General features: G+C 41.4%; 1 protein-coding gene across 1 annotated transcript in view; it reads right to left on the reverse strand.

Annotated features, from left to right (window-relative positions):
- The window catches only part of ATG2A (autophagy related 2A), a 207,421-nt gene that overhangs the window by 122,820 nt on the left and 58,792 nt on the right, over nucleotides 1-25,809 (reverse strand). Inside the window, exons 11-21 of the mRNA XM_082270316.1 lie at nucleotides 21,609-21,861; nucleotides 19,521-19,677; nucleotides 18,116-18,199; nucleotides 17,781-17,945; nucleotides 14,113-14,356; nucleotides 8,476-8,578; nucleotides 3,173-3,335; nucleotides 2,905-3,047; nucleotides 2,661-2,803; nucleotides 1,908-2,053; nucleotides 1,654-1,804 (exon numbers count right to left, since the gene is read on the reverse strand). Coding sequence (XP_082126442.1) covers nucleotides 1,654-1,804; nucleotides 1,908-2,053; nucleotides 2,661-2,803; nucleotides 2,905-3,047; nucleotides 3,173-3,335; nucleotides 8,476-8,578; nucleotides 14,113-14,356; nucleotides 17,781-17,945; nucleotides 18,116-18,199; nucleotides 19,521-19,677; nucleotides 21,609-21,861 — 1,752 coding nt within the window. The remainder of the gene's footprint in view (nucleotides 1-1,653; nucleotides 1,805-1,907; nucleotides 2,054-2,660; nucleotides 2,804-2,904; nucleotides 3,048-3,172; nucleotides 3,336-8,475; nucleotides 8,579-14,112; nucleotides 14,357-17,780; nucleotides 17,946-18,115; nucleotides 18,200-19,520; nucleotides 19,678-21,608; nucleotides 21,862-25,809) is intronic.

The following is a 25,809-nucleotide window of genomic DNA, read 5'->3' on the forward strand; positions in this document are numbered from 1 at the left end:
TTGGCTGGGGGAACCAGGAATAACAAGACTTTCTAACCACCTCCCCATTCTCCTCCACAAAAGCTAAAGCTCAGGGTAAGAGGCAAGGCCTCAAGTGCTCACAAAACCCAGACAAGCTGGTAGCAGGTGAGGGTCAGTAATGTCTGCAGGTAACCAAAGTCATTGTGGGCGAGTAGCAAGAACAGATCGAAAGTCTAAGTTCCACGTGACGTTTGTGCACCAGCAGCAGAAAGATGTTTTTCGGTGCTGTATGGCTGGAAAGAGCATGCAGTGCGCTTGTGACACTTCACCCTGCAAATCATGCCAGTGCTACGTCACACAGAGTTAACCCATTTCATGGCAGAGCCAGCACGAAATGAGGAATAATGGCATCTAGCAACCACCAAAAATGAAAGAGCTTCCAGTGCCCAGCCTGCTTACTAAGTGAATCTTCAGAGACAGGACAAGCACAGAGGCAATGCCAGAGGCTATGGACCCAGAAAGTGCTTTACCACAGCAATGTCATGAAAGCACCCTATGTGGAATCCAGCACTTTGAAGTCACTTCAAAGGTCAGCCCCACAACGTCCAGCCCAGTTGGGTCAAGATAAGGAAAAAAACAAAATCCAGGCTGAGGACAATCATGCAGGCTAAATACCAATCAAAGGGGGAAACCTTCAGCATCAATGTAGAGAAAAAGAGCAAAAAACGTGAGGCACATTGGTAGTAGGAGTGGTTATCTTGGACTGGCATACAACTGTTTGAATGTACCTGGCACATACAGGAAAAGCTACAGTATTATACTGGGATTGCTTATTGTGGCCATTTTAACACATTGCTTGCTAGGGTTTATATAAATTTGGGTCCAAAGTCTCCTGTATTCTTGAACTGAAAACACACTACTCTGGGGTTATTATTCGTAATGAATTCAGGTGTCTGAACTTGGATCCGAACCCATGGGTGCGAGCCTGCCTGGAAGCTGTCACCTCTACAGGACAATCATCTGTGGCAGGGGAATTCCTCATCTTTCAGCCGCACATATACATATATATATATATATATATATATATATATATATATATATATATATATATATATATATATATATATATATGTACCTTGTATATACGGCTACAGGGCCCATATCATTGGTCCATACAGACAACAACATCCTAGCGGGCTCACACACATGGGTTCAGATCCTTGTCTGAACACGCTCAAAGCTCGTTAATTTGCCCAATGTCACCCTAGAGATACCTCAAGGTCAGATTGCATGCTAATCTTTCATCTAGCAATATATTCTCTTCTGGGTGTACAAGAACAGTTTAAAAAAACTTTATGTCTGGGGCTCATGACATACATAACATAAAAGAGGTACATATGAACGCACAGGAAAACAATCCTAAGACTTTTACCCTGCTCCACACAGGATTCTCTCAGGATTGTTCTCTAAGAGATACATTTTTTTTTAAGAACTTCTTGTGACCACATGCGCCCTTTGCCATTATGAAACGATCAGCTGCATCATGGTAGCGCTAATGCTTCTGAAATAAAGCTTTATTAACGGAATGATCCTGTGGCCACAATACAATGCCATTGGTAATTTAAGAGTTCATGTTGCTACTCTTCAGCTTGTTCACAATACACAAACACACCCATTTATCAGGATTAATACCTTTATGAAAAAGTGACATGGTGTCAGACTCAATACAAAGATAGCTAAGATCCACTTTTCCTTTGTGCTTGGAGACACTGAAGATACGGCCATTTTCTACATCCAGAACTACCTCACCATGCTGACCATCCAGCTTCTTGCTTCCTTCACTCTGTCTCATGGTAGGCAACAGAAACAAATCAGCAAGCAAAATCACATTACAGGAGGTCCTGACAAAATAAATGAAGGTACAAGACTAAGAAATCAAATAAAACCTTGGATTCCGTCCAAGCAGTGATGCGTCCTCGCAAAATGTTGACAGAAGCAGAAAAAAAACTGAGACCTTCTTGGCAGCCTTTCCTAGCCTTGGCAATCTCATCCACCGAGTAGAAATGAGAGTCTTCATCCTCTGAATCGGAGTCTGTTAGGTAAGAAATGGGCATTATGATTATAAGAATGTTAGCAGTTTTTTTACCCTATTTATACATTTTGATTTTGTCTTTCAGTAAAGAATGTAAAACAGTACACCAAACAATAGTCATTAAAACAGACACATATCACACTTTGGTGGTCATACAAAGCTACATGGAGGGGATTTGGTAACAATAATGTATGCACAGAAATGTTATGCCACTTCTTATATGATAATAAAAAGATATAGTAATGAATTTGTCCTTGCCATACCCTCTCATAGAAAAAGGTTAAAAGACTCTGCCATGCTTGAAGAACATATTTTGAATAAAGAGATATGGTAGATGAGTGGACCCAAAAGGACCCTAGACTAAAGGTATAAAGTAAAAGGAGGAAGCCAAGGGCGACTAAGTGAAGGCAAGGATAGGGAAATAGTGGGAGAGGGAAAAAACAAAAAAAGGGGGGTAGGGGGGGAGAGGGTAGGGAAAAAGGATTGGGAAAGGGTAGTTGGGTGAGAGAATAACTGGCATATGGGAGCCCTTCTAATGACTAATACGGAAATGTTGGCAGTTTTGAACTTTAGGTGGCCATATTACATAGGAAGACCACAAACTCACCCAGTCTGAAAGCAGATTTGCACATGCGAAATGTGTCTGGCTGATACCCAGATCTGGAAAGTGTCTCATTAGGAAACAGAGAATCAGTAATGGGCACATCAAACAAGGTCATAGGTTCCCACATCAGAAGATCATTACACAGCCTGAGCAGAAAAACATAAGTAGCAGTAATTATAATAAAGAAATAAGCATAACATGTACAGAATCTGTAACCCAAAATAGGGTAATATTATAGAGTGGGTACCTGTTGTATAGGTTTTCATACACATCTTTGCTGGGAAGGAATATGTGAGCACGGGGAAGAGTCACCTCAAGTGTATATTGGGAGGATGCAAGTGTCACTTGCTGGAAGTCTGCCATCTCCTCTGGATCAGCAGGTATTACCATCTGAAGGCACAGAAGCCATATGTGGTACAAATAAAGATGAAAAAATTAGAGTGAAAGAAGCAGAAAGAGATAAAAAGCTCACCAAATCATTTTGAGCAAAAACATATTTCTTGGTTCAGGCTTACCTCTTCAGTTTCAAACATTGTGCGCTTAGAGGAGAAAGGGGAGGGTTCAGGCTGCTTTAATTCACAAGGACTTTCCACAGATGGAAGATCAAGGTCGTCAACCTTATCTTGGCCAATGTCCCATGGAGAGCTTTTGGTTTCAGGACGTATAGTAACTAAGATGCTAAAAGGCAAACAGGGTTTTGTGAGCTATTGCTATGTTGACAAAACAAGAACACAGAACAAGACAGGATAAGAAAAATGAGGGTTGGATGTATCCCCTCCCCCCCCAATAAAATGAATTAGAAAAAACAATTATACGAAATTACCCACTTTTCTTAGTGTGCACTCAATCACAGTAGACATCCATGGACATGCCAGAGCAGTCAGAAAAAATAGGTGGTTAAGAGTAAAATCACAATGCAGCAGAGGCCTCTGTTTTGGCAAACCCTGTACTAAACTAGGATCAGATAACATATCAAACCTATAGAACTTGGTAAAAGTGTGACCGAATGTCCAGAGATTGTACTTGAAAAACACAGAAGTAGAAATGTAAAAAGTGATGCACAATGACCATGGAGTGTGCACTTTTAGACTGACTACAAACTGACAGTGATCTTGGAGGCCACCATACCACAAAAAAAAAAAAAAAAAAAAAAAAAAAATCAGACCTGAGAAGGGAAAAGCATTTGGTAACCTTCAGAGCCCCAGGCCAAATCCAACTTGTGGAGTTCCAGCTCCAGAGCTCCAACTCACTCACTCAATAGTGATGACAAAAGTACCCTATATTTTTTAATAGCAAGACTTTAAAAGCATTTAGCGTTAACTGGGAGGCCAGTTATAGGTTGGGGTAGTTACCCATTGTACTGCTGGTGAATTGGTGAGGGGACGCACTGGATACCTTTGCTGCTGCTGGGTGTCCAGTGCATACCTTAACCTTTAACGAGGGGTGGGCTCCCTCCAGGCATAGCTGCCCTTAATCTATCATATATATATATATATATATATATATATATATACATACATACATACACACACACACATACACACACATACACACACACTAGGGGGATGTGAAGGGGCCCTGCAGTTTACGCATATATTTGCAAACGTGTGGAAACTAAACCCCTGGTTTTAATGTGAACTGTTAGGCAGGACAATCCAGTTTGTTGCAGGCTGGCAAGTGAGCTAGGAATTTTGTCTTTGTTGTTTTTTTTAACATGTGTCACCCTTCCATGTGCTCCTTGCTGCAAAGGCCAGTTATAGGTTGGGGTGGTTGCCATTTGTTTGTACTATTGGTTTATTGGTGAGGGGACACCCTGGATAACTTCACTGCAATTGTGCTATTGCTGGGTGTCCAGTGTGTCCCTATACCTTTAAAGGAGGGATGGTCTCCCTCCAGGCATACCTGCTCTTAATCCATCCATTATTATATAGGTGTCCAACTTTGGAGACTCTATAGAGTTAGGAGAGCAGTACACTACGGTGCCGTGAAGTGACCCTGCAGCCTACACATATTTTTTGCAAATGTGTGCAAACTAAACCCCCTTGTTTTAATGTGAACTTTTGGAGAGGACAATTCAGTTTGTTGCAGGCTGGCTGTTAAGTGAACTGGGAATTTTTCTTTGTTGTTTATTAATATGAGTCGCCCTTCCATGTGCGCCTTGCTGCATAGGCCACTTATAGGTTGGGGTGGTTGCCGTTTGTTTTTAACTGTGAATAATGGTCCTTAAATTATTGGTCCCGCACGTGGGCAGCGATATGCATGTGGAATATATGTAGGCTTGCCCAATGTTTTTTTGGGAGGTTTTAAATGCATGGGTGTAACTTTATTATTTGATTTCTTTTTTTTTTTTTGTTACTTTGAATAAAACTATTTATATCACATACAAGACAAAAATTCCCCCATAAAACTTTATTTATATCACATATGGGACAAAAAGTCCTCTATATGACATATTATAGACCTCTGATAGCTTCACTGGAAGGCGGGTGAGACAACAGAGGGCAGATCAAGATCCATTAGCTTCCTTCCTGGCCAAAAGTGACAACAGAAATTATGTTTTTCGCAATGCTTTCGGGTTCATTCTAGCTAGGGGAGATCTAGCTAGGTGGGGTAGCAGACCTGGGTAAGAATATGGGGGGGGGGGGGTGTACACTTCAGGGATCACAGAATAACGATCAGGTGTTTGTCTGTCAGCCAACAGTCAGCTTGTGGAGTGTGCAAACATTCTTCGTGTGTAAAACACCCGCTGCAACCACAAGACTTACGTTGCTAAAAAAAAAAAAAAAGCTCCCTTTTTGTGATACTGAGAGGTAGAAGTCAGTTCCAGTTAGTGCAGAATAACAGGGAAAGAATTCAGAGATCATCATCATATTTTGTTCTTCTGATTTCGAGCTGCCTGGTCCTAAACAGCTTTCCATTGCTCAGGAATGAGAAGGCGTCCAACAGAAAATCCTGACCAATAGCAGCAGCACCCTTTTAGATGGCTTCAGACATATTCACCTTTTTCCCTTTCATGTCAAAGGAAACAGATATAGAGAAAGAGGTGAAAAGGTTGTAGCTTGGGAGTATGCTGGTAGGATGACAGAGGCTACACCAATCTCTGTAGATAATTGGTATGTTTGTTTGAGACCCTATTGACTGAGCAAAGAAGAATAATATACCCCTCCAAAGTTTGAATCAGGGTTCACTCACAAGAAATGAAGGAAATTGAGAACTTTTCTGCTAGATGAAAGTGCAGCCACAGAGGGATGTCCCACGGTTTGTGGATAGCAGATATCTAGCTCTTTTTAAATAGGCATCAATAATTGATTGAACGAATTTAATTAAAATAAAAATTACTCATGAAATGTTTATGCTAGATTGAGATACTTTGTTGTTGCGTACATATACAAAATTACACTAAGAACCCACTAACCAAAAAAAATGTAAACCCCCAGAAGAAAAAAAAAACAATGGCCCCACTGCAGGTTTAAGTCATAATGTACTGGTGTGCACCACATACTAGTACATTATGACAGACTTACCTGTACACGGAGCCCTCTAGCGCAGCACTGTCATGGCTCCTTAACGCTGCCATTGTCACCCAGTCTTCCTTCCAGGTTCACAGGCTCCAGTTGTACGAGTAGCCAGGGCCACAATAAAATTACTCCCGCACGTGCGGTTTGCAGTCCCTTCAGAGCGCAATGCGCCGGTGACGTCACCAGCTACATGTAGTGTGAATATCTCCTAAACAGTTTAGGAAATATTCACTGTACCTACAGGTAAGCCTTATTATAGGATTATCTGTAGGTAAAAGTTCAAAAGTGGAGCTTAATTCCACATTAAGAAATAAAAACTCACTCTGCAGATTTTTATTTTGTCACCTTTTAAAAGGAGTTTTACCCATTATAAATGATAAAATTTCCCAGGTTTTCAGCTTTGCAGAGAATTCATTTGTGTCCCTCATGCTTAAAATTCTGCTTATTTGCTTAATATCAGAAAAATATACAAACTAGCTTGAACTATCTTGCATACTTGGGACATTTTGCTCTATATTTACAGGGGAGGATCATCTCTTCAGTGTCTAATTTTCCATAAGCAAAGCATATTCAAGTGCGCAGTTTTCCCTAAACAGCTATAAAAATTAAAATTCCCTGTGTGCTGGGAATCAACACCCTTTTAGAAAGAGAAGTCACAGACAGTCTAGTAGTGTGGTGATCTTAGTAAAAATAAACATAGCTCTCATAGCCATTGTAAAAATGTGATGACAAAATCTGAATTTATACATAACTTAAAAAGGTAATTTGAAAGATGAGAAATCCGCGCTTAGGATAATTTCAAGCCTCTGATATAATAAATACTGGCTGCAGCCCACCTATACACTATATTCCTAGAAATATAGTAAGATGTTATCTTTTAAAAAGGTAATTTATTTCAGTAATTCATTTCAAAAAGTGAAACTCCTTTATTTTATATAGATACGTTACACATAGAGTGATATATTTAAGGGCTCTTTCACACGGAGCGGACCGCATTGCGATCCGCTCCGACACTTTTTTTCACGGAGCGGATGACACTTGTGTCATCCGCTCCATATGTCCGCATATCATCCCATCCGTTTGTGGATGATATACGGACATAATGTAAGTCTATGGGCATTGCGGATGTCAGCGGATGACACCGCTGACATCCAAATTTGGTTCCTTTCCGTTTTTTGAACGGAGGAAAAATAGGGTTCTGTTCCGTTCCAAAAAACGGAACAGAACTGAAAGGAAGAAAATCAGATGTCAGCGGATGGTATTCCGCCGATATTCGCAATGCCATTGACTTACATTATGTCCGTAAATCATCCGCAAAAAAATAGGATGATTTGCAGACATACGGAGCGTCCGTGTGAAAGGGCCCTAAAGCATTTTTTTCTTTTAATTTTGATGATTATGGCTTACAGCTAGTTGAAACCCAAAACTCAGAAAATTTGAATATTACATAAGATCAATCAAAAAAATAAATAAATACAGAAATGTAGGTTTACTGAAAAGTATGCCCATGTAGAGGATAGTATGCGCTCAATACTTGGTTGGGGCTCCTTTTACATGAATTACTGTATCAGTGGGGCATGGCATGGGGGCGATCAGCCTATGGCACTACTGAGGTGTTATGGAAGCCCAGGCTGCTTTGATAGTGGCTTTCAGCTAATCTGCATTGTTGGGTCTGGTGTCTCATCTTCCTCTTGACAATAACCCACAGATTCTTTATGGGGTTTAGGTTAGGCGAGTTTGCTGGCCAATCAAGCACAGTGATACCATGATCATTAAACCAGGTATTGGTACTTTTGGCAGTGTGGGCAGATGCCAAGTCCTGCTGGAAAATGAAATCAGCATCTCCATAAAGCTGGTCAGCAGAGGGAAGCATGAAGTGCTCTGGAATTTCCTGGTAGAGGGCTGTGCTGACTTTGGACTTGATAAAACACAGTGGACCAACACCAGCAGATGACATGGCTCCCCAAATCATCACTGACTGTGGGAAAGGTTTCATTTCATTTGGAAAGCAAGGTCCCAGAGTCTGGAGGAAGAGAGGCACAGTGTGAAGTTTCCACAGTCAGTGATAATTTGGGGAGTCATGTCATCTGCTGGTGTTGGTTTGCTTGGCTGGAATTAAATTACTAAAATAAATTAAGTTTTTAATGAAATTCTAATTTTATGAGATGCACATATATATATATATATATATATATATATATATATATATATATATATATATATATATATATATATATATATATACACACATACATACATACATACATACATACATACACACACACACACACAAAACTAACCTGGGGAAGACAAATTTCTTTCCACTGGCCTTGGCCATGGGGTCTAATCCTTTACTGATCTTCACACAAGGAACACGAAGATTTTCCCCATCAGTATACACACCTGAAAAAAAAAAGAAGGATAACCTGTATGCAATTGGAGATTATCATGTTCTACTTCTCACATCATATGCATCAATGGCAAAGACCTATGGAACTTTTAGAGGTATTAAAGCAAAACCAAACATGTAATATATTGCAGCTTACCAGTCATTCGATGCGGTAGCTCCATTAAATTTTGTATTTATTTTTTTCCCCTCTGTTGTCACCTGGTAATCCGGCCTGTAGCACACCTACTGTATTAGAGTGCCCCTACTCTGGGGAGGGGCGTGTTAATGTACTAGCAGGTTTAAATATACTAACAAAACTCCAGCTAACACTTTATAAGCAGTTACAGCAAACAGTTTTTTCCTGTTGCTCTGCCAGTGTTGAATAGTTTGTCTCATCCTTGTAGCTGGCTGTTCTTTTGAAAAAAAAAAAAAAAACGGACTTACTGGCCAGATCAGCAGATGGAAAGAGAAAAAAAAAAAAACGCATGAAAAAAGGAAAAACGAATGCAGCCATCACATCTAAGAATTAGTAAGCTGCAATATAATAAATGTTTGCTGTTGGGTTTAATATCACTGTAAACATGCTCTCCATTGCTGGCCTGACATTATATAATAACAGGCGGTTAAGCTGCAAACCCGGAAGGAAGACCGGGTGAAGATGAAAGCAGTGACAGCGCGCCGCTGGAGGGCTTTTTTTTAAGGTAAGTGGTGCATAAAAGCACAGTATGACTTAAACTGCCGGGGAACAATTTTAAAATTATTATTTTATTTTTTTTGCTGCAGTTTACTAACACTTTAAAAAAAAAAAAGGATAGAGTGGTGCCAAGCAGCCAATTGGTGTAGTAAGTTACTGTAGTTTAAATAAAAGCAAAAAATATGCACTAACAAGTGTACAAAGTTCAGGGCATCTCACTGAGTGGCAGAGTCCAGACCATTGAAGGATAGATTGGCAGAGTCAGATAGGAAAGTAAAAACTTGTCCACTGCAGAGAACCGCTAGAGCCACCAAAAGCTGAAAGCTGCTGGAACTTTAGCTTGAATCATGTGCAGTTATGACATTTTTTAATTATATGCCAAGTTTTCCCTCCTTGACATTGAGTCAATATGGGCAGTCTAGATTTAAACTCCTGTTCCAGTGGCTTTTTAGCTCTCTGGCGGCTCTAGCTGTTCCCTGCAGCGGAGTTTCTTTCATCATGTCTAACTCTGCTGATCCATCCACCCATGGTCTGGACTTTGCCACTGGACCCCGAATTTTGTATACTTGTGAGTACATGTTTTTTCCTTTTATCTGTATATTTAATAAATTACCTTATTACACTATATGGCTGCTTGGCGCCACTCTCTATTTGTTTACACTTCTGCAGGTTACCGGTTTCCCAAGCCTAAGGCTCGGTTCACTACGGGTTCCTGCATCGCACCCGACTCGCAGGTAGTTCACACTGCCATATGCGAACCACTGGGATTGTCAATACAAAGTTAACGACAACCCCAAATCGGTTCGCATATCGCATATATGAACACCTATGCGATCCGATACTGGTTTGGACCAAAAAAAGGGTCCTGCACAAGTTTGATCCGAATGCGGTGCGAATCCAGCCATACAATCTGTATGGCTGAATTTGCATCGCACAGACATTGCATGTGATTTGCACAGCAGTGTAATGCGGATCACATGCAATGTCTTCCATCACACCAATGTGAACCCCGTCTGAATCTGAGGAGGCCGCCTTGATTAAGCCATTTTCAGTGATTTGTGTCTAGTTCTAAACAAAACCTCTGGGATTGGTTTCTAGTTTCTTTGCTTGCCACTATTGTTGCTGTTCACATATTTTCATTTTTATTTTGATTCATTTTTGTTACATTGTTTCTGTTGAGCATTGTAATTGGAAAGAACACCTTCCCACAGAACATTTTAATTTGTCACATTTCTTTCCAGCTCACTGATTTTATTCACTGAGCCCCTTCTTTTATTATTTTACATTCTTGTGTTTGAGTGCCTTGGGCACACTTTATTTTTATTTTTTTTTTAAACAGAAATAAGACAGCATATTTATTTTGAAAGCAATTCTTGCAGAAGACACAAGGTAAGAAAACAAGGGCAAAGCTTCCCCAGCTGCCCCCCCCCCCCCGGTCTCTACATGGTTCCCGTATACGCAGCATGAGCAAAGACTTAAAGTGTTACTAAACCCACAACAGTAAAATCAGTGTGTATATGCATTAGAGCATGCTTGTTATACTCACTGTGGAACCTACAGGGTTAATCCTCTGAATTGTGTAAAAAGGCTGCTTGATCTTGTATGCACAGATCCACATGAGGCTGGGCATTGTGGTGCACCAGGAGGAACCCAGGTCCACAGCACCAGCGTAGGGTCTGACAATGGATCCAAGGATTTCATCCCAATACCTAATGGCAGTCAGGATGCCATTGTCTAGCCTGTAGAGGTCTGTGCGTCCCTCCATGGATATGTCTCCCAGACCATCGCTGACCCACCACTAAACCGGTCGTACTGAACGATGTTACAGGCAGCATAACGTTCTCCACGGCTTCTCCACACCCTTTAATATCTGTCACATGTGCTTAGGGTGAACCTGCTCTCATCTGTGAAAAGCACAGGGAGCCAGTGGCGGACCTGCCGATTCTGGTATTTAATGACAAATGCCCATCGAGCTCCACGATGCTGGGGAGTGAGCACAGGGCCCACTAGAGGACATTGGGGCCTCAGGTCACCCTCATGAAGTCTGTTTCTGATTGTTTGGTCAGAGACATTCACACCAGTGGCCTGCTGGAGGTAATTTTGTAGGGCTCTGGCAGTTCTCATTCTGTTCCTCCTTGCACAAAGAAGTAGATACCAGTCCTGCTGATGGGTTAAGGTCCTTCTACAGCCCTGTCCAGCTCACCTGGAATCTCCTCCATGCTCTTGAGACTGGGAGACACAGCAAACCTTCTAGCAATGGCACATATTGATGTGCCATCCTAGAGGAGCTGGAATGCCTGTGCAACCTCTATAGGGTCCAGGTATCACCTCATGCTACCAATAGTGACACTGACCCTAGCCAAATAAAAACAGTCAGAAAAGAGAAGTGGGGGAAAAAAATTCAGTGGCCTACACCTGTTAAATCATTCCTGTTTTGGAGGTAATCCCATTCTTGTCCATCGAGTACCCGTTGTTAATATCATTAACATCAAAGCAGCTGAAACTGATTAACAACCCCCCTCTGCTACTGCTACTTAAATGACCAGATCAATATCCCAGGAGTTTATTTTGACTTGATGCTATACTCTGATTAAAAATTGTTCCTTTAATCTTTTTCAGCAGTGTATTTACTAAGATAATTGCATTTCCATATTCTGTGTACTGTGGGAGACCAGATATACTGAATGCAGGGTCCTGGGTTTAGTAACACTTTAATACCTCCATATCAAACACAAGCAACAAGCACTGCCAAAGGATAATTTTGGCTTGAAAAAATTGTGTCTGGTGCGCTAAATGTGAAGGTTTACATAGACAAAACTATAAATTGACCTTGACAATGTAAATCAATTAATTACAGTGAATATTCATCAAAAAAGTCCTAAATGCCCACAAGTGTTATATCCAGCTAAGGTGTTTCAAACCGTGAAAATTAAATAAATTCCCCAAACAGGATATGAATTAGAGATCGACTGATTATCGGCAACACCGATATAATCGGTGGTCGATATGCACTTTCCCCAATATATCAGAATCGGCCTTTGGATTTACAGATATTGCCAATATTAAGGGAAAGTGCATGTACCGGGGTGATGCCTGCAGCTAGAGGCATCACCCCGGTACCGGTGTCCATAACCGACGGTCGGCTGTCTTTTAAAGACAACCGATGCGGCTGAGAAGCCGCTCGGCTGTCATTACAAGGAGCGGGAGGGGACGCCCCCCACGGCTCGCCCCGGGTCTACCATCCCAATACAACTTTATTGAAGATAGGTAAAAGACTTACATGATCAAAGTACATCCTCCAATCTCAGTCGAAGCCTACTCAGGAGAAACGTGTCAGTTTGAAGGGACGTGCCGTCACTACTCGCGGTCCGCACTGCAGGTGGCCGCGAACATCTGTGTGCTTGTACTTCGATCATGTAAGTGTTTTACCTATCTTCAATAAAGTTGTATTGGGGTAATTCACTATCGGCTGCCTATTTCCTTTATATACTTCCACTGCTCAATGCCTGAGGAATTTGAGCGGGAGTGAGTTCACATATACATAGGAGCCTACATCACCACCAGGGGGATACCAGTATTTATACCACTTGCGATTACTGCTGAGGGAATTGCCTACCCAAGGAGATATATTTATGCTCCATAAAACCAACCATCTGGTAAGAGGCTTATTAATTTGTCTACCACACGAGGCGGCACTGAGTGGGGTAGTTTTTTTCCATTTACTGGAATCCACCACTTTACATTTGAAAACATTGCACACTGTCCATCTGTCTGGTAAGCAGCCACTCTCATAGGTGGTGGGATTTACTTGACACAGTTGGTGTTTTGTCATCCTGTGGAACCTTTTTATTCATTCACTGACACTTGGACTGAATTTTGCCTTATCTACTTTTGGACTCTTTATATTCATACCCTGTTTGGGGAATTTATTTATTTTCACGGTTTGAAACACCTTTGCTGGATTTAACACTTGTAGGCATTTAGGACCTTTTTGTTGCATATTCTCTGTAATTTGTTGATTTACATTGTCAAGGTCAATTTATAGTTTTGTCTATGTAAACCTTCACATTTAGCACACCAGACACAATTTTTTCATTTTACTTATTCCAAATCAGGTTATTTGGATCTTTGGTTGCTGCTTTATTTACACTCATATCAGCGCAACCCCTTTCTTTCTCATTTTGATCATTTTGGCTTCCCTAACGTATGTAACCCCCTTTTATGTCTTTTGGGAGTTATTGATGATGAGGAGATGGGTAGTGCAACAAAACTGATTCTTAGACTCCTCTTCTTCAACATCCGTAAACGTATTGCTAGGAGGTGGATTTATGAAGAGTCTTTACCTTGGAGATGAGGAAGAGATTACTTAATACTGATCTTCCACTTTATAGGATCATGTTTGAAGTTCGTGGTTGCCCTAAAAATTTATGAAGGTTTGGTTTCATTGGGAAGGTTCTACAGCCACTCTGGGGGGTGAAGCAGTCATCTGAGAAATCCCTGGGAAGGGTGGTAGAGGGGTGAAAAGGACCCCTTGTCGGGATGCAGTAAGGTGGTCTCACACACTCTAGTGGATTTAGCATTGCTTACCCCAGTTTGTTTTTCTTTTTGTTAGTTTATCTCTATTTCTTATGGGCTAAAACTTTAAAAATGTTTGCTAGACTGGGAGGTATATTCCGGTCATGGGCTTATTTTATCGGTTTTATTAATGTATGCTCATGTAGTTAGTATTGAGTATGCATCTCCCTGGATGCAATTTTTTTTAATGTATTCTGATTTTATGGACATGGCTACGTAATGGAATGTGTAAATTTTGTACCTTCCTGATGTCTAATAATGAAAAAACAAAGTACCTACCATGTAAGTCACTGAAAGTAATTTCGATTTTGCTAGGCTCCTCTGTAGTACTTCTACTGTGTGTTTTAATCTCCAGATCAGTCACTTCAATCTCAAGGCGTTCTTTCCTCACTGCCTTTTCTTTCCAAGGACGACGCTCAGAGACCGGCCTTAAGTCTGGTACTGGGAACTGAAGATGTATATGCGCTTTGGAAGCCATCACATGGATCTCGGTGTCCTCTTCAGGAGTTGGGGTCACATCACTCTGAGAAGCATGAGAAAGGGACGGATGATGAAGCCGGTATGCTAAGTAGAGATACTTCAGTTTATCTTTCCAGAAAATACATTCTCTTAAACCCAGTTTAGAAGGGTTGGGGAGAAAATATGCTCAGCAATCCATTATTTTTTTTTTTTATTTAAATCAAATATTGTACAGTACAAAGCAGAAAAAGGGGGGGGGAGCAGCAACTAACCACCGGACAAACGGTGTACAATAATGATTTGATGCCAGCTTGCGAAATATAAATTTGTAAAGTAGTCACTAGAGACCTGCTACAGTTTCTCTATAAAGCTGGAAGAAAGGTCTCGCCTTCAAAGTTACCGTTTTGTCACAGTAACATTACTCTTCTGAGCCACTGCATTCCTGAAAATGCAATTGACAGCTGACTAGATCAAAAGAAAAGGCACCATCAGTTTGATGCAACCCTACATCAACAGCAGGTGTTTCCCCACAACAGTGATCACAGCCGGCAGTTCTGTGTAGAAGCGACTATGGACTCCCGCACTGCACTCCACACACTACCTAGCCTCCAGAGCAGAGTCACCTTCCCACTTCATTCAATCAGAGAATGCATTTTTTTTTCATTATATACGAAAAACACAAAGCATTCTCTGAATGGCATCCATGCTGACCTCCTGTGTTCGGAATGCAATAGGGCAGCAGCTCAGCACCATGCCCAGAAGCCAGCACAGATCACTAAAGTAGCAGTGTCTAGTACATTCATTTCCAGCTTCCAAAGAGATCCTACAACTAGGATATATGCATAGTTGCATTGATCCAAGCTGAACCAATTAAACTATGTAAAAAAAAAAAAAAATGCCAGAAGTATTCTTTAACTACTTGCCTAGAAGGGCACATTTTTTTTCACGTGTCAAAATCTGCATTTTTTGCTAGAAATTACTGTAACACCCCTCCCCCTAAACAATAAGTATACATTGCGCATACATATATATATATATATATATATTTTTTTTTTTTTTTTTGGTGCGCAATATTTGCTTAGCTATTTATCAAACGCATATTTTCAGGAAGAAATACAGTAAAATGCGTTTTAGTGCAAACAAACACAATAATATACCCAGGTTTTTGGTAAAATATAAGAATGGGTTGCGACAAGTAAATAAGATACCAAACATGCCAAGCCTTAAAACTGCACATGCCCAAAAAAACTACAGTACCCAAAATTCTCCCTAGGCAGCAGTGTTAATTTTGGCAGCAAATTTCAATTTAGTTTTAGTCTTAGTCTTAGGACTAAAATGGCATTTTAGTTTTAGTCCCATTTTAGTCTTCTGCAAGTGTTTTAGTTTTAGTCGTATTTAGTCGACTAAAACTCCAGTACATTTTAGTCGACTAAAACTCATTTTAGTCATCTAAATGGTCATGGTCAGGTCAGAGAGGAGGCCTGTAATGCTGCTGCCTGCAGTCAGTGCACACAGTGCTGCTCAGAGTGCTGGATGGGGGGTCACAGGTTTAAGGGTGGTCTCTGGTCTGACTCTGAACTAAAGTTGTTGAACAGGATGGGCCGGGCGGGCCTCAGCGGCCTATATGCACGCACACAGTCCTGGATGGATGGCGGAATCAGATGCCAGTGGTGACTGGTCTGAGGGAACTCAGGGAGGCAGTAATAGCTGGTCTGGCTGTTAACTCACAGTGGGTGCTCTGCTCTGAATGTGGTGGTGGCCGGGTGCCAGTGCCGTGTGATGAGTCGGGCCTGGCGCGTCTGGCTGTAGAGCTGCAGCTGCAGTGCTCTGGTGAGGTCAGGTGACTGATCTCGAGACGACTCCACTCCTCACGTCGGAAGTCACGGGGCATGCTGCGACAGACGCCACACAGGCGGAGCTCCGTGAAAACCGGAAGTTGGGTAAACGTCCCTGCCTCACATTCTCTTTTAGTTTTCGTTCGTTAACGAAAACGGATTTGATTTTCGTCATAGTTGTCGTCATTTGACGAAAATGTGCTATACTTTGCGCCTCGTTTTCATCAGTTGAAAAATGCCGGTGACGAAAACGTTTTCGTTGACGGAATTAACACTGCTGTAAACTCCATTGGCTGTAATATCATTGCACATATTACCTGAATATATTACCAACATTAAATATTAGGGAAAAATATAAGAAAAGCATTTTTCTTAATTGTTTAGTTTTCAGCAGCTTAGTAGATGCTCCTTACTTATGCGTATGCGGTGGTGCAATACATGTTTAAACTTTAATGTGCTATTATTACATGCTCTGGATGGAATTGTGTTGCCGATATAGAAATGGCCAGCAGAGGAGTGTTAATTTTGATGATGTAAATTTTTTATTTAGTTTTAGTTATAGTCTTATGACTAAAATGCCATTTTAGTTTTAGTCGTATTTTTAGTCATCTGAATTGTTTTAGTTTTAGTCGCATTTTAGTCGACTAAAATTGTGTTAATTTAGTCGACGAAAAAGTTTTAGTCGGTTTTAGTCGACAAAATTAACAATGCTAGGCAGCGCTTTAATAACCTTTACAGGTTATCAGTTTAGAGTTAACATGGGAATCATGGCTCTAAAATTTTAATGAATTCCCTTTATTTAGACAATTCTTTTTTACACTTTTCAATTTACTTTTTTTTTTCTTTTAACTTTATTGCTACCTAAAAGGGGCTAACAAGCCCCCTATGTGATAGGTCCTCTTTTTAAAGACATTGGGGATCTTATTAGACCCAGAATGTCTCCCCTGGTCTCCAATGCAGCTACTAAAGCACAGATCATATTTGAATAGCTGCACTTCAAAGGATAGATTAAAGAAAACAGCTGCATTCATTTGTGTCTTTTATCTATGCTTGGAGTTCAGTTTCAATTAATAATCTGCATCATCTGAGAATTCTCAGACCATAGAATAAGTTACATAGCTACATAGTTTCTAAGGTTGAAAAAAGATACAGGTCCATCCAGTTCCACCTATGTGTGTTTGTGTATGTTTGTTTGATTTTTATTCTCTCCATAGCCATGTATATTCTGCATTCTGAGGAAAACATCTAAAAATGTTTTTGAAGTTGTCAACACCTTTAGCTAGTACCACTTCCTGGCAAAGGGAGTTCCACATTTTTACTGCTCTAACAGAAAAGAACCCTTTCTTCAATCTAAGGTTAAATCTCCTTTCCCCTAACCTCAACCCGGGGGTGGAGATGAGACCTGTAGGTGTTACTTGTTTGCAGAAAAATCAGATCTACTGCCTTGCCAGACGGGGCTTTTATAGCTGTGTTCTATAAATCTCAGAACTGACAAAAATACTAATTATTTGGCAGGTAAAACAGCTCTCAAAATGATTTAACCTGTATATTTAGCCATTTGCCTGCAGTTTAGCTTTAAAAACAGACAAAAGGTAAAGAAAACTGTGCCCAAATGTGTAAAAGGTTTTTGGAGTATGAAAGAATGACTGTTACCATGTGTAAGTCGAACTGGCCAGGAGAGCTTGCAGGTTTTGGGGCTCCATGCTGAAAGAGGGATCCCAAACGGTCTATGAGACCTAGGTCCAGATCAGACTGAAAGTCTTCCAGTTCCACTCGGATTTCCGCACTGACTTTAACTGGTTGTTTTTTACGACTACTCTGAAAGAAAATAAAGAATACAGAGGTTAAATAAGCAAGGAGTAAAGGAAAAATACAGAACTGGTAAAACATTATAAAAAGGAAGAACTTTGTGATAAACCTAAAAGCAAAAAGGTGAGAAAAATGCAAAAAAGTGCACTCTAATAAAAGAAAGGGAAAATGACACTCACTCTAGATGGTGTCCTGTGAATCCGTTTGTAATGCACCTGGGCACAAGGCCGCGAAGAGGATGCTGGACTATGGAACATCATAAGCTGAAATAAAAATACAATTCAGTATCTAATCCGATTCATTACCAGCACTGTAAAACTGATTCAATCCAGTACCTACAAGTGGGTGCCAGGTTAGAAAATATAGGAAGATAATGTGATGAACGTATCTTCATCTGGGAGAACAGCAGGATTTTGTGTATTATCAGGATTAGATAAGGGGTGGTAGGTAGTGGCGTAGTTGCACTTATATCATACCTTTGCAGAGCATTAACGGGATTGAATGGAGAGCATACATTGCATGTGCAGGCCTGGCCCAGAAGACAAGCAACTCTGTTGCACAGTGGATGATATCTCACTGGATTAAGGACTTGCAGGGAGTTCTGGGGGCAGGCCAAGGTACAATACAAGTGTAAAGCCTAGTACACATGGGCTGAATGTTGGGCGACATTGACAGGTTCAATAAAAACTGGCCGACATTCGGCCCGTGTGTATGGCAGCCAGGCTAGCTTCTGTCGGTCATGCAGCCGACCAGCTCCCGATTAGAGTTCTCAACCAATGTCCGAGAGCACTGACCGGAGTGTTCTGGCGGGGGGGCTGTCACCCTGTCAGAACACAACAGCTCAGCGGGGGAGATCTACTAGATGTACTAACATTGGTGAGTACAGCGGCTCCAACCAAAGCTGTCAGGTTTTTTTTTTTTCCGTTCAACCTACTAATGGTGTGTGCTAGGCTTAACTGTGTCCCTCTGCACATTACTGATATTCACTTTGTATGCCTAATGGCAAAATGTTTCAAACCTGATTATGAGCATGCAGAGTTAAATCTCCTGGTCTGCGCAGTGGCTGTTGTGCAGTGTGATCTGACTGAGCTCAGAGCAATGATGAAGAGCTAAGCTTGGCAGATCGCATGTTTTTTTTTTTTTTGAGGTCACACAGACATCTCATAAAGTTGAATTACTGCCTATGCAGTGTGAGGCAGTGGATTGTCTCGCACTGAGCTGCACTGATAAGAAGTACTGTATGCAGTACTTTTTCTCAGCGCACAATGCCTGCACATCACCACAAAGCAATGGTGTGAAAAACGGGCACAAAGGAGACAAGTCATCTGCCTTGTCCATGCAATGGGACTGCTCTGGAATAGCCCCCTAATGCACAGCCACCGCCCCTGGTTCAAATGTACCCTTAAAAGTACAGGTACCCAACTGTTGGGCAGCGCTTGCAGATGTGCAAGCATTATCATGTACACCCATACCAATCTCAGATATTTAACCTGACAGCAGAGGTTTATTTCTGAACAAACAGCCATTAATATGATAGAAAAGCACATTTATTCATAATTCGCATAAAAAAAAGGGGATGTATACCTCTGTATACTCAGGATTTTTTATTTTGTTGGAAGGGTAGTCTGGCCAAAGGCATTCCAAAATCTCCAGCATTCCACAACTGAGGTCCACAGTACTGTGCTGTATACCTTTACCAGTCCTCTGCTCACACACTATCTGAACTGCTAAAGCTGTAGTCCTGTACATCAAAAACAAAACAAAAAAAGCTCTATTAGTTTTTATAATTAGACATGGTGCATCCAAAGAAGTACAGCATAACGCAAAGCAGGTCAAATGCGGCCCCTGAACTGTCATCTGTATTGCCCCATGAAAGTCAATGGGATTTTGCTGACCTGCATTTATAGGTGCTTTCAAAAGGCAGGAAAACAAAGTCAGTCGTTATGAGCCCTTCGTCTCGGTTCACACTGGTGCACCGATGCCTGCGAGTCAGATGCGATTCCCACATCGCATCTGACTCGCAGGCAGTTCACAACAGCTGCGGGTGTCAATGTAAAGTTAATGACACCCCCAAATCGGTTTGCAGAATGCAGTGCGAACCGTGTAATCGGATCGCATGGGTCTGAGATCAACTTATTAATCGGCAAAGCCCCCCCCCCCCCCCACCCCGCGGCCTTCTGTGGTTCGCCCGGGTCTCTCGTCCCACCGGGAAACCCGGGCAACCAGCCTGCATGGCCGCTGAAGACCCGGTCAAAGCTGCATTTGGCTCTGATCGGGTCTCCATGCAAAAACCCGGAAGTGATGTCATGACATCACTTCTGGGTACTGGCGTCATGACATCACTTCCGGGTACTGGCACCAGATTTAAAAAAATGACAGCATTCAAAACAGCCAAACTTGGCGTTTTGAATGCTTTTAAGTGCAGAGGAGGGGTTTGGGGTCTTTTAGACCCCCCAGATCCCTCCACAAGAGTACCTGTCAAATAAAAAAATTTTCTTTTAAATGTACGAAAATATCGGCGCATATCGGCTGATACCGATATGCATTGGCCAAAGTATCGGTATCGGCAACAAAAAAACTTTATCGGTTGATCACTAGTCTGAACACCTATGCGATCTGATTCCAGTGTGAACCAAAAAAAGGATCCTGCACCATTTAAGTGCGAATGCGATGCGATTTCAGCCATTCAAACTGTATGGCTGAATTTGCATCGCACAGACATTGCATGTGATATGCACAGCAATGCGGTGCAAATCACATGCGATGTCTGGCATCACATAAGTGTGAACCCAGCTTAAGTCTGCTTTATGCGAGCACTGCTGTCATATTGCAATGTAAAAGATATGCACAGATACCATTTTCCAGGATTGTAAAGTCTTGAACTACAACGTGTTTGATCTGACTATAAGGAGATATGTTACATGGTTATAGAGAAGATATATACAGTATATATAGTTGATATAAGAAGCATTTAGCCGAGGTTGTAAACTGTATTCCAAAACATCATTTATTAACAATAATCTGGAAGAATCAGCTTTTGTTTTATTTTAACCACTTCCCGTCCGCCCTATAGGCGATTGATGGTGGGAAAGTGGTTGCATTATCCTGACCGGATGTCATATGACGGTGGCAGGATAATGTGCTCTGGGGGGCGCGCAGAGCGGCGATGCGGAGTGTCACACTGACACACTGCATCTCCGATCTCGGTAAAGAGCCTACAGCCATAAAATCGCAGCCCACAGACATCGCATGTGATGTACACCGGAATGTGGTGGGATTCCTGTGTGAATCACATGCAGTGTTTTCCACACACCAGTGTGAAAATGTAGCATAGACAGGATCCAGGATTACCCAAGTTATGATTCATAAACAGATTGAGTCCAAAATCTATAATACAATGCATTATTCACCCTCCCTTTACACACGCTACATATTAATATGTAGTGGAGACAATCCACTCTGATTACATTAGTACTTTGACTACCGCTAACTTAAAAGTGTGTACAAAAACTAAAAAAAGACATAAAAAAAAAAAAAAAGTTTTGTTTTCACCTATGAGAATAAAAGCCTGAAATCAGAAAACATTTTTTTTCATAGACAACTGCATTCCATTTTATCAGTATATTAAAATAAGCTTCATATCAACCCACGAGATACCTCCTATCCTCTTACCTGACATTGCTCAACTGGCAAGCTCTTTGGAAATGCTCACGAAGATGTCCAAAGTCTCGTCCACTAAACGCAGAATCTTTGAAGTACCCCAGCTCCTTAAAAAAATTACATGCTGCTTCTTGACCATTAAGGACCTGCGCAGAACCAGCATCGCTCGGAATGTGAGGCACAGTTATGGTAAGGCCACCCACTGTAAGCTTCAGCAGCATCTCTGGTTTAAGAGGCTCCAGAGGAGATGAGGAAGACTGTTTTCCTGATAAAATAAATTGTAAATAGTTCACAAAAGTTGACATATCCATAATATATCTTTTAAGCCATTCTGCCAAGAAGAAAAAAAAATTCTGTCAGTTCTAAAGTACAGGCACTTAGGGCTTTCTGCACCATCCATGTCATTTATTTTGTTGTTTAAAGCATTGTTAGGCAGGAGGGAGTGTACAAGCTTTGACACTATAAGGAAGTGTCAGAGCTTTGTTTGTAAGAACAGCCTGCTACTTATGGCGCTTTTCCACTGCATGGAACCGAACAGTTCGGCTCACTTTTGTGCTTTTCCACTGCTGGTACCGCATGATACGGTGTAGGAACAGTTCGGTACGGTACAGCCACACTAATGGCGCTTTTCCACTGCATGGAACCGAACGGTTCGGCTCGCTTTTGTGCTTTTCCACTGCTGGTACCGCATGGTACGGTGTAGGAACGGTTCGGTACGGTACGGCGGCGCTTTTCCACTGCATGGAACCGAACAGTACGTCTCTCAAAAACAGTACCACCTCGATTATGGTTCCAACAGGTACCATATCCCACAATCCTTTGCATGCAGTCACTACTAGCCACTGATTGGTCAGAGAATCGTTGTTATCCCACCCACTTAACTTTAGTACTACTTTAGTGGAAAAGCAAACCATACCGTACCATACCGTTCCAACACCGTACCATGCGGTACCAGCAGTGGAAAAGCAAACCGGGCCAAGCAGGGCCGAGTAGAGCCGAGCCGGTACTTGCAGTGGAAAAGTGCCATTAAAGTATAACTAAAGGCAAACCTTTTTTTTTTTTTTTTAAGTTTTGGATAGAGTAAAGATAGATTAGAACACCTGTCAGTTGTTATTGCTGTCTGTACCCCCATCAACCTCTCCCTGTGTCCTGTTTACCATGATCACTGAAAGTGAAAGTAAAAGAAAATCCCACATTTAAGTTGTCCCCAGAAAGGTAATAGAAGGGACATAATTCCAATGGGGACACTCGTTTTGGTGACCTGGGTGTCCCCAAGAAATTGCCTAAATTTGCAGGGATTTCCTCTCACTTCCTGTTTGGCTATGGGGCAGGAAGTGAAGAGAAGTCTCCTCAATGCCTAAAAAAATACCTATAGTTCTACTTTAAGTAGCAGGTTGTTCTTACAAACAAAGCTCTGACACTTCCTGGTAGTGTCAAAGCTTGTACACTCCCTCCTGCCTAACAATGCTTAAAACTAATGTTTCTCAACTCCGGTCCTCAGGGCACACTAACAGGCCAGATTTTAACCACTTTACCACTAAGCCTATTTTTGACACTTTTTGTTTACAAGTTAAAATCAGTATTTTTTGCTAGAAAACTACTTAAAACCCGCAAACATTATATATATTTTTTAGCAAAGACTCTGGAGAATAAAGTGGCGGTCATTGCAATATTTTTTGTCACGCGGTATTTGCGCAGCGGTCTTTCAAACGCCATTTTTTTGGAAAAATTACAAAAGAAATCACATTTCACTGCATTTAAAAAAACTAAACAGTAAAGTTAGCCCATTTTTTTGTATATTGTGAAAGATGATGTCACACTGATTAAATAGATACCCAACAGGTTACAGTTTAAAATTGCGCACACCCGCGGAATGGCGACAAACTACGGTCAATGAAAATCTCCATAGGCGACAATTTAAAAATTTTTAACAGTTACCAGTTTAGACTTATAGAGTGTAGCTCTTTTTTTTTAAATTATTGCTCACGCTCTGGCGATCCCGACTATACCTCACATGTGTGGTTTTACAGTGATTTAATTTGCGGCGCGACTTCCATATATGTTTTCTTTCGTGCGCGAGCAAACGGCGACGGGGGCGGCTAAATTTTTATTTTTTCCTATTTATTTTATTTTTTAAATTTTAAGACAGGTTTTTTTTTTTTTTTTTTATATCTGATCAATTTTATTGCTGTCACAAGCAATGTAAACATCCCTTGTGAAAGCAATATGCAGTGACAGGTACTCTTTATGGAGGGACCAAGGGTCTAAAAGACCCTAGACCCCTCCACTACACTTCCATGTATTCAAAATGCCGAAAATGGCATTTTTGAATACTGTCACTTTTTTAATCTGCCGCTTTTAGCAGCAGAGTAACCCGGACGTGATGTGGGACGGGAGACCCGAGCAAAGCCGCGGAAAGGCGACGGGAGGGGGGCGACGTCCCCTCCCGCTCGCCGGGGTAACGATCGAGCGGCTCCCGAGCCGCATCGGTCATTACCGCCGGAAAGCCGACCGCCGGCTCTATAAAACGGTACCGGGATGATGCCTCTAGCTAGAGGCATTACCCTGGTACAACCACGCAAAGTCAGCCGACGTAGGTCTACGTCGCTAGACGTTAAGTGGTTAAGTATTACCTTGGGGAGATGCAGACTAGAATACTGCAATCACTGAGCAGCAAATGATATCACCTGTGATGTATTTCAGTTTTCTTGCAAACCTGGCCTGTTAGGGCTCTTTCACACGGGCGATCCGATCAGTTTTTTAGGCGGTTCTGATCGGATCCTCCATGCATCTCTATGGGGCAGCGGATGTCAGCGGAGACACCTCCGCTGACACCCGCTGCCATCCGTATCCGATCCTGTCCGTCAAATCTGGATGGATGGAAACCCTATTTTTCCATCCGTTCAGGGATCGGATGAGAGCGGACAGACGGTCCGCTCTCATCCGATCCCCCATAGAGAGCAGCGGGAGCTGTGACACCTCCCTCTCCGCACTGCAAGCGGAGACGGAGCTGTCATCCGCCGGCTCAGCAGGGATCGGTGGATCGATCCCCGCTGAGCAGCACGGATCCGCCTACGGAGGCGGACCGTGTGAAAGAGCCCTTAGAGTGCCCTGAGGACCGGAGCTGAGAAACACTGCTTTAAACAACAAAATCATATTTTTGTATCCACGTTTAAAGACTTTACAGTATTACAAAGGAAATCAATGATTTTAAATGTGCAACACCAATGAAAATAAGCTCACAAATATGTGTTAGCTTATAATATATGCATGCAAGTGATAAATCATACAAATATATTAATTTTTAAACAAAAGTTGGGATTTTCTTTTAGATTTTCCTTGTAACAAAATATTCTTACGAGAATTCCCATTTTCTCTAATATCCTGCATCTGTTAGGGATCAAATAATGATGACCTGCCCCTCTACTGGATTCTTCATAATTCCAATTTTAGGGAATGTATAGTAATTGTGTTTTGTAAAATATACATGTGGAAGAAATCAGCTACATATAGAGAATGTTTTTAATACCACTTTACTTCTTTAGTACTGGTTTACTTTTATGAAGGTAGCACAGCACATATTTGCCCCCTCTAGTGGTAAATCTACAAACCTTTATATAAACTAAACATGCAGCAAGAAATTAAGGTTATGTTATAAAGCCAAACAAACTTGTATTTTCTCCCTGTATATATATAGTTTGTTTCAACTTTACATTTTATTTAAAAGGAGCAAAGAAGAGAAATACATTTTGAGGCATTATATCACCCTTTCATTTCTTCGATAAGTGCAAAAACTTGTCCACAGAGTGCTGGGTATTGATGTTGCCTGAAATCTAGTGAGCTTATAACTTCTTGTGCTCTCTGCCTGAGCTACACGGTTATGTTTTCAGTGTTATCAGTAATGTCCAGCACTTTGTAGACTATAGAACACCCACCCACGTTATAGGGATAAGTAGAGGGGGAAGTGTCCTGTAGCTCTAACACACTTTCTGTCCTAGAGTGAAAACGCTTCTCCTCCAAGTATACAGTATGGTGAGTGAACTTTAGAACAGGACATTTGTAACTGGCAGGATCACCGGGTATAAATAAAGGAAAAAAAATTCCACAAAAGTAAAAAAAATGATTGAGGTCACCACATCTAAGGTCTAACCAGCTGCATTTTTGTTCTTTGATTTAGATTTGCTTTCTTCTGAAAATTCTAGTTCCCAAGCTG

This window comes from Pelophylax lessonae (genome assembly GCF_965119305.1).
Source record: "Pelophylax lessonae genome assembly, chromosome: 10".
In the NCBI taxonomy this organism is placed as follows: Eukaryota; Metazoa; Chordata; class Amphibia; order Anura; family Ranidae; genus Pelophylax; species Pelophylax lessonae.